The sequence below is a fragment of the Sipha flava genome, unplaced genomic scaffold (assembly GCF_003268045.1).
Source record: "Sipha flava isolate LNK unplaced genomic scaffold, YSA_version1 103_pilon_pilon, whole genome shotgun sequence".
Classification (NCBI taxonomy): Eukaryota; Metazoa; Arthropoda; class Insecta; order Hemiptera; family Aphididae; genus Sipha; species Sipha flava.
The window spans coordinates 136,237-146,743 of record NW_020271717.1 but is presented as its reverse complement, the minus strand read 5'-3'; the positions used below and the strand labels follow the sequence as shown (position 1 = coordinate 146,743).

Genomic DNA, 10,507 nt, shown 5'->3' with positions numbered 1-10,507 from the left:
ATAATCATAGCCTTAGATTAAATTTACTAAATTGTAATAACTATTAATAAAAAAAATTTAAATTAACATAAAGCAAACTCACAAATTATCAACAAATTAAATAAAATCTAAATAAATTAAAATTAAAATCTAAAGCTATGAAAAGTACATTAGGAATATAGAAGGAAATATTTATCAAAATATGAACTGTTGTAGCTTTGAATATAATATATAATTTTTCTCTTTAAATAACATAATTTTAAAAATTAAACAAGAAAATCTTATTGTAAGTAATTTCCTGTTTAGTAATTAAATTAAATTAAAATAATAATAATAAATAATAATAATAAATTAATGATAAAAGTAATAATAATTATATAATAATAATTAATAATTGACAACGGATAATGACAAAAATTAGTAGTGAGCATGAAACATTAAGAACCAAAAATGTATTAATATACGTATACAATGAAATTGATTATGACCTAAATTCACTAAAATTTAATACAAGCCGCGAAATAGATATTTTAGTTTTTTGGAATAGAATATACCATGTAAATATATTTTTTATAACTAAATATTGCACGTTTTAATGCATATTTATAACACAAAAACAAATTAATTGAAAAATCTACTACGAATTAAAAAAAAAAAAAATTAAAAATGTTGTAAACATCATTCATTAGAATTATACAACATTAAAATCACATAACCATCACCCAAATTATTTTTCCTAATACAGCAATTTCTGGTATAGTTTTATTTATATTTATTGACAAGCATTATATATAAATATATATATATATATATATATTATATACTCACATACATTAATAAAATATGTACATATATGTGAACAGAGTCGTGGTATTTACCTAATAGCCTAACAAAAGAAAAGTGATCACCACTCAAAGACACTCTGTATGCATGTAACCATACATTTTGTAATTAGTTAACAAAAATTACTTCTGTATATTAATAATATTTGACTATACAAATACAAATCTGTACATAAAAAAGTATAATAGTGGTAAGAATTATCTAGTTGTTTTCTTATTACAATGCATAACATTAATATTGTTTTTCAAGAAAACAGTCAACAACATTTGAAATTTATGTAAAAACATAAATTTTGATTAATAAATTTACAATATTATAATTATGTTAACAAGTTTAATTTTCATTACTTGAAAAATAATAATTCATAACATACTAAATGTACGAAATAAACTTGTAATACTTATACAGGGTAACATAAACAAATGCAGTAATAAATATTTTTTTTTCTTTAAGAGTAAGTATTTTTTTACAGTAAAAACTATAATTAAGGCTATTCAAAGACATAAATTATGAACATATGAATAAAATTGTTTTAAAATTAGCAGTGGTTGAAAATATGGTTTTCTTACTAAATACAATTATGATTTTGAATAAAGAAAATAAAATTTTTTTTTAATTATAATTTGTAATAAAAAATTAAACTGACAAAATACTAAACTTAATTAAACATTTTGAAACTTTAATAAACCATCAGTTTTTGTTATTTGAATTTTATAACAGAAAAAACATGTGATTTGTTATTTTTATTTTTAAGTTAAATAATAGTAATTCACTTAAAACCCTTAATATTGATTGACGATGTATTTTTATCTTTAAATGCATATCTTTTTCTTTCCAAACCTATTTTACGTAACTTCTGGGTAAATTTTTGTTTGTATTTAACAAAAGTAATAAATTAAATAAAAATACAAAAATAAAAATTTTACTTCTATAATTTAAAAATAAAAGGAAAACTATTAGATACGATCAGCGAGAGTAATTTAACATACCGTTTTGTACAATTTTTCCTAATAAATCAGTTTAAAGGTACTAAAACTTGTAGATTGGTTTTCTCATATTTTAAATATTTCAGCAAGCATAAGGACTTACCAAATAAGTCTTTTGCATCATAAAAATAAAACAATGACTACTAATAATTTGATTGGTCATTGAGTTTTAAACTCTTTAGCAATGCTGTAGGAAACAATTTTGTTCCAATCAATTTTAGTTCTGGTCACAGGCAATTGGCGACGAAGTGCCTTAAATGTCGTTTCTGACATGGTTTGATAATTTTCTGTGATAGCTATTTGATATTCATTCTCTGCATCTTCTGCTATTTTCAAAACTTCTTTTACAGCTAAATCTTCAGTCTAAATTAAATATTATAATATTAAAATTAAAATTAAAATTAAATACAACAAACATTTTATAAATAAATAAACCATACTGTTAATGGAATCGACTCCTTTATTTCTTTAGATGCCACAAGTTGAACATTACCATTTTCATAATAATGCACATGAATTCGCAAAAATCCAAAAATATCAATATTAGTTGGTCCAACAGTTAATGTCCACTGTGATCTCCAACGGCCATTCCTTAAACCCCAAAACAAAAAAAATATATTTAAATATAAAAATTTAAATTAAATTAAATTTAAATTTACAAACCAAAAATTTTTAGCTTGAAATTCATGATCTTCAATACAAGCTGTTATAACAACAGAAGAATCTTCTTTTTTTGAAAATACACTACATGTACCATGCTTATAATGAAGTGATGTATAAGAAGTAAATTCTGTTTCAAAAGCTGAACGCCAAGTTTCTGTTTCTGAATCTGGCTCCCAACTCTGTAATTTTTTTTAAATTTATATCCTTAAAAATATTTCTAAAACTAATTTGTTACAAATTAATTTGATTTATTTAGTACATATTTATTTAAATATTAAATAACCTAAAACCATAAAAATAACTAAAATAAGAAGTAGTGTAATATATAATATGTTTTTAAATTAATTAAACTAAGTTTAATGAAACAATTCTATAATATCTATTTTAATTTAAACAATTAAATTAATTTAAGTTCTAATATTTTTTAATAAAATTATTCTTTGCATTTTTGTTTAGTAAAATGTTTGATAAGATTATTTTTTAAGAAGAAAACCCATAGTAAGATGTTTATAAAATGTTAATATTTAATTGAGACAAAGTTACAATTCATTAGAACTAAGGAGTGTCAACTCTTTTATTAATTTGTATCGGCTTAATTATAAAAAATTTAAAATCTAATATTTTATAAAGTAAATATAATATAATTAGTTTTAGTAAATTTAAATGATAATTTTTTTTAACAAATAAATTTATTCAATATTTTAAAAAACTTAAATGATTTTCATATTAATTTATTAATATTCTGTTTATATTAAAATATATAAATTTTATATAAGTATTAAACATAATTTGATTTTATTATGGTAGAGAGGGTGTAATAGAATACAATAGTATGAAAGGGGTAACTAAAAAACTTAGTCTGCATTGAGACAACAATTTATTTTATTTTAATTTAATTAAAAAACACAAAATAAAATAAAAAGGTTGTTTAAAATGTACAATTGAATAATATTTAAGAATATTTTAAATAAATGTTTCTTTATTTATAATATTTTCAGTATGGAAAATTCTCACATATTTTAAGTAACAAATAATACTTACATAATATATTACCTTATCAATGTAATGAATAATAGTTAATCGATAATTTATTAGGTGTCTTAAATCTATTTAAAAATAAAATTATGGTTTCATATAGTCTTTTATTTTCTTTATCGTAGTATAGTACATATAAAAAAAATATATCTCATTGTACCCTATCCCATACTGCCCTACATAGTAATTTCTAGTTGATTATTTAAAAACATACCTAAATTCATAGTTTTATATGTATAATAAATCTAGGAATATGTATTTTTTTTTTTTTAATTAATATAATATAATAAATATGTATCATTAAAAATTGATTGGGATTATATTTATTTTGTTTTGATAACAAAGTAGAGGAACTATTAATAAAAATGATCCATGTTATCAAAATTAAAACTCCCTCTCCCATATTATACAAGTACTTGCCTCATAACTTGATGGTTCTTTTCTTAGATGATCAAACTTAAATGACTGTTTTGATCTAGGATCATAAAATCTATTGGATCCTAGATCATTAAACTGCGTAATAAGAACTGGATATTCACTATTTTCTATCTTAATAGGTAATGTCTGTTCTTTATTGTACAAAGCAAATGCCCTAAGTCAACATAACTGTATTAATATAAAATATTTATACATTGCAATATTTATTTAATAAAGTAATTGCAATGATTACATACCAACATGTTCCTTCTTTTAAAAGTGCATCATTATTGACCAAGCCCCGGACATCTTAAATAAAAAACAATTATACAAATAATACTAAATAATATAATTTTTAATAAAATAAATTATATATTACCATTGAATACTTCATTAAATTCACCAGGAGGTGAATGCAAAATGAAATCCGAAACAATTCTGACCTATAAATACCAAAATTGATATTAGAAAGCTTATTTTCTTATAATTAATAGTTTGATAGCTAATATAGAAGTAATAATAGCTAAAAAGGATGAATTACTTCATAGTTATCATCGTGTATTAATTCATAATAAGTAGTACTGCATTAAAGAATAAATTTCAAAAATATTTTTTTTTGTAAAAATAAATAAAAATAATAACAACTATAACTAACATTGATCAACTCATTTATTCTAATTTAATCTAAAATACATTATAATATTAATATACATACCTACCTACATTTTAAAATATATAACTAATATAAATAAATTGTAATTAGTATTACATGATTCATAAAACTATTTTCAAAAAGTTGAGATTTTAACTACAGTAAGATAATTATAGTAATAGCTTGTTATTAAAAATAGAGCTGTAATAAGAAAAATTAAAAATTATCAAATTGCAGGCACAGATTTTTTTTATTATTTTTTTTTTAATTATCTGAACATAAATTACCATTATAGACATCAAATATGTAAAAATATCTAACATAAATATTAATTTCAATATAATATAAAACTAATTATTAGTAATGATTGTAAACACAATTAGATATTAATTATTTGTCGTTATACAAATAATAATACGTGTACAAGTGCAATATTTTCAAATATTAAACATAGATAACTTAAAACTCACATTATTTTATTTTAATATTGGTTCTATGTCAATAAAAATATATAAATAGTATCTAGATAAGTATTTACAATTATACATAACTATCTAAATGTCAATAAAAATATTTAAATAGAATCGAGATAAGTATTTACAATTATACATATTATATATTATATATTAAAAATTATAAATTTTAATTAATATAAAAAAAAAAATATATATATATATATAGAAGTGTTTTTACACTATACATTTGAATTATCTATCTTCGGTAAGCTAGGTAATAAGCTTAAGATAGAGAATTACAGAATATACATATATATCACAGATATTATAATTTTCTCAAAATTTCATAATTTTGAAATAAGAAAAATAAATAAGTTCTTGCTAAATGTGCTGTTCATTATATCACCAATAACAATTAATAAAAAAATTAAAAAATAGGCTTTTTACTCAAAAAATATATTATTAATTTTTTTTAATTGATAAGAAGGTTAAGTAATTATTTTAATTTATTATACTAATAATAATTTATTTATTCAATTAATTTCATTATCATTGCTGACAATACAAAAATTATTTAATTCCATAAGATAACTAATGATTCTAAATAATTAAATAGCAATTTTAATTATAAAATCATTTTACAGCAAACAATTGATAAAAATAACCAGCAATTGTAGAAACCGCAACTTAATAAATTATACGCTGAACAATACATTAATTCCAGGGCATTAAGAATATTATTATTTTAATTGACTACAAATAGTAAAGCATGATATATCTATATGCGCACTTGATAAAATTAATATATTTCATAACCTATTATTATTATACTCATCATTTGTCCATATTATTTAATTAACTTAATCAAAATAACCTTTTGTTATACATAATATAACTACCAAATTTAAGAAAGAAAATATTATCAACCACAAAAAGAGATGTATTTATTATGTCTTTCGATATAATTAGCTTCGAGGGCAATATAAGTAACAATACTGCAAACCGTCAAGACAAATCGCACAGGATTAGAATCTGACTGTCATCAGAACGACCGACGGCATTATTAATATAGTGGTTGGAGTCAAATTGCAAAAACGGTTCTAAAGCGACCGCGAAAAACATACGTCTAAAACCACCCAAACGGGTGGTACATAGTATTTAAAATTTTTCTAAAACCAAACAAAAACCTACCTTCTCTTGGTCTGAGATGAGCTCCTCTGCTTCCATAGCCATAGCGATCGCCGGACGAAAAACACGTAACACAAGAACACAGATAGAGCACAGCCGACGAAAGGCGGACGACGACGGCAGCAACAGCCACCCGTGGTACGACGATAACCCAAATTCCACACGCACCGTCACCGGGCACAGAATCCGTTTATTATCACACACACGCACACGCACACACACAGACACACACGCGCACGCGCGCGCCGAATACACAATCGACACGGGACAACGGGACTGAACTGCGGATTGTGTGTAGGTTAAGATGCGTGTGAGTGTGTTATTCTATATGTAGTTGAATGTATGCGTATATCATAAATATATATAGCTGTACGTATATTTTGTACGAATAAATAATATTGTTAATATTGCAGAATCGTGGATAATTGATAGTGGATAACGCGAGCGTCCGGTCCGCGCGTGCGTATGATAGCGATATTAAAACGAGGAGAAATTATTATTTGTACGGACTGTTCGAAAAAAAATTAAAAACGTTTCGGTGTAATGGAAAAACACACGGGCTTTTAGCGATAACACGATACTAATAATAAAAATAAAATATAACAAAAACGTTGCTTGGAAATACGATACGAAATCGGCGACGACGAATAATCCGTAGGGTTTTATTTGTTTTTTTATTTATTTATTTATTATTATTATTATTATTATTATTCTCGTGCCAGGTTCCACCGAGAGGTTATACTGAGAATGTGGCGACGTGAACGTAGAAAAAAGTAGTAGTAGCAGTAGTAGTAGTAGTAGTGCACGCACGCACGCAACTCATTTGTTATCAACATGCGTATTATATGGCGGCGGCATTAGTAGAAGTAGTGTCGATTGGATGTAAGAGGGGAAAACATCGTTACGGTGAGACGGCGGCTACGATATAAAACGCCGCCCGTCGATTCGAGTATTTATGAATAATAATATACCATTGTAATGGCATTCTCGTTTTTTTTCTAATTTTACCAAATCCAGTCTTCCACCGATTGACGTTTATTAAAATTACAAACGAGCATGTTTTAAGACGGACTAAAAAATATAAAATATTCTACGATTGTGTTTTGTTTTTTTTCCTGTCATTGGATAATAGCCGCAGCTGTATGTAAACATAGTATGTCTGTCTGTACCGCCTATTGGTAGCGGCTGCGACTGACATGTAGGTCAACGAACGATTGCTAACATTATGGGCGTTAAATTCCAAAGTTATTTATCACGTTTTTATATTCTACTTCGTGCGTGTTGGAAAATTGTTTTTTTTCCTCTACGCTTATAATTACCAAGAGAATATTTATACATAATAATATATTAATGATATATGGTTCATAAGTAGGAAATCATTAAATTAACAGATCTTTAACAGGGCCAAATGCTCATGTTACTTAACGTACACGTTGAAAATACTTATAAGTTAAACATTTATAAATAAATAAAATTAATTATTTAAATTATAAATTCAAATATATTTTTAAAAATGGTGAACAAAATGCTTAAGAGCAATCGTATTAAAAAAAAAAAAAAACATGAACGTATAGTTCTCCTAGACAGTGTTGAATACAAATACATAATTATTGATCAACGATGTATTCGTATATCATACATAAGAGCAGTGCTGTTAGTCCTAAAAAAGGCAGAAGGTATACTATGAATTATAATATTAAACATTTATACTATCATTAGGTATCATATCAAGTAGCTAAAACACATAATCGTCTTTCCATTTTCTTTCTAATAAACTTCCCGTTTTTAACCAACTATCCATATTATAACTGCTTATTAAAATAGATTGCAAATAAAATAAACACGTACCTTTTTATTTATCGACTGGACATAACTAATACACAAATATGATATACGAATCACTGTCAACGGCAAAATGAAAAATGAACGAATGTATACACTACACAGTATTATGCGACGGCTGAACGTTTTATATTTATCTTAAATACAAATACTATACAGTTATTTGATTGTTATATTATCTAATCTACAGTACATGCCCGTCAATCGCCCAATATATATAATTTCACTACAACAGAGAATATACGACCTGAAGATATACGGAGTTTATTAGAAATAACCAGAAAGTATACGGCGTTTACCGCCGTATACCCTCCACTACAGCACTGCATAAGAGTACATTATATTATTTTTTACAATTGGTACGCTACTTCCTCCTTTAATATTTAACCTACCTACATAATATGAAATATGAATCATCGTTTCTAATCGTTATAATTCTCATCGTTATATTTATTATCATCAGTAGTCAATAACAATTTTGTAAAAATAATAACTTATGTTACAAACCTGAAAGTTCATTGCCCAGAATTGTATAATTTTATGTAATGGGCAACGGATTTCCATCTTACACGGAGGGGAAGGGTGTTACGATTCCATTGTTACGAACAGTATATTATTAATCGGGTTCCAATCGAATCAATTTGTAAACATTGAACCATTGGTTATAATTACTAGTATGATTGAACATTGTAATTATTGACGCCGGCGATTACAATAACTCTATATTTAGTCGATATAATATATTTAGGTTTATGCCATATACCTATATAATTATATTGTTTATATTAGCCATGGTCGGCAATCGACACTGACAAGACAAAAATCTAATTAATGCTCGCTAATCGCTGTACATTCGGCCTTAATGGCAATAATCAACAGTAACGTAAACATCTACTTATTATTATTAGTTATTGGTATTGTTAGTTGTTATGGTCATAGGGCCCAAAGCGATTAGCATCAAAGTGTGTTGTGGCCTGTGGGGCAGCTTAAAATTAAATAAAATTGAGTCATGAAACCAAAACATCTTAGTGGTGCAAGAGAAAAAGGAAAACGCAACAGAAACAAAATATATTACAAACAAATAAAAAAATTAAAAGCTTTTTTGATAACAATCGGAATGGTAAATTCAAAATACTTTTTTTTCTAAGGTGTATTACGGTCATACGAGAAGGTACTGAGCCCTTGCGGGCTGTTCTCCTCAAGTTCAAAGTACCTAGATAAATTATTATTATTTATTACCTATTTATATTTTATAATAGACAATAGTTGTTTCAGTTTAACCTTTAACACCTATTACCTAGTATTTTTTATTTCATTATTCTTATAATTCAGTTTAATTGATGAACTATGGACATTTTTTTTAGGGGAAAATGTAAATTATATCAAATAGGATTTGACAAAAAATTATAACAATTTAGGTAATTATATTCAAAATAATTACAAACTGATTAAAATTGATCAATTAGCATCTTCTAGTCAAGAATAAAAGAGATTTTTGTTTTAAATAATATTATATTATATATTTTATTTTATTATTTAATCATAAAAAGTATTAATTTAATATTAAATTTATTTATGCATAAGTACACAGAAAATGCAATTACCTTTATATGTTATAAAATTTATAAATTTAAAAAACCTTTTTTTTTTTTTTTTGTAAAGGGTCTATTGAAAATTACTGTGCTGGAGGCTCAATGATAAGCCAAATCGACACTGAATACCTATATTATTATTCACGGAAAAAAAAATTACTAAAATTTTATAGTCACGGAAATGTAGTAAGAATCACTATTTTATAGGTAAAATGACTAAAGCAGTATAGTTATTAAGACTAGGTATATAAAAATAGTTGGTTTCAATAGTGAATATTACTATTTTATTTAATAGTTTATTTTTTTTATATGTTTTAATCAACTATATTTTATAGCTCAGATAATTGAATACTATAGCAATATATCAAATCACTATAAAATATAGTAAGTCGTAACTGTCGAAATGTAATTCGGCGAAAACTGAACACGCGCGAGTAGCTAACACAAAGGAATTAAAATTCTTAAGAATTTTGTCTCTTACAAAACGTATTATGAGTTAATCAAGGCCGGATTAGACAAATTTAGCCCACCGAGTTTTCTGTATGTTATCAGCCCACTTACTAACTGGCGGCCCTTGTCCAAATTTTTTTAATTGCATATTTCAATAGATGCACTGATATTCAACTTTAAACTATTAATATTTTCTGTTAGCGGCCTTTCACAACTTAAAAGGTCAAAAATTGTCGCGGCCCGCCGAGTTTTGCTCGGTAACTCGCCGGACCAATCCGGCCCTGAAGTTAATGGATAGTGGTCACCAATATCCTTTTGTCAGTCGTTTATTAATCATATTTTGCAACACTTCTACAAGAAAGTTCGACGCACGACGAGTCTCTATATTTCTATGAATTCAAGTCA

At 25.2% G+C, this 10,507-nt stretch overlaps 1 protein-coding gene across 1 annotated transcript; it reads right to left on the bottom strand.

Moving 5' to 3' along the window:
* Nucleotides 1-1,536: 1,536 nt before the first annotated feature.
* Nucleotides 1,537-7,605, bottom strand: LOC112682324 (F-actin-capping protein subunit alpha). The gene is made up of 7 exons (XM_025552877.1): nt 6,222-7,605; nt 4,303-4,366; nt 4,181-4,232; nt 3,927-4,098; nt 2,472-2,650; nt 2,249-2,399; nt 1,537-2,171 (listed from the first exon to the last, which is right to left on the bottom strand). The coding sequence occupies exons 1-7, from the start codon at nt 6,261-6,263 to the stop codon at nt 1,968-1,970; spliced, it is 864 nt and encodes a 287-aa protein (XP_025408662.1). The 5' UTR covers nt 6,264-7,605; the 3' UTR covers nt 1,537-1,967.
* Nucleotides 7,606-10,507: the final 2,902 nt, after the last annotated feature.

Excerpts from the sequence above, each read along its gene's own strand:
- LOC112682324 (XM_025552877.1), bottom strand. The coding sequence starts at position 6,263 with ATGGCTATGGAAGCAGAGGAGCTCATCTCAGACCAAGAGAAG. Across the intron at positions 2,400-2,471 it reads TTTCAAGCTAAAAATTTTTG|GAATGGCCGTTGGAGATCAC; the intron begins GTTTGTAAATTT and ends TTGGGGTTTAAG. Across the intron at positions 2,172-2,248 it reads AGGAGTCGATTCCATTAACA|ACTGAAGATTTAGCTGTAAA; the intron begins GTATGGTTTATT and ends TATTTAATTTAG.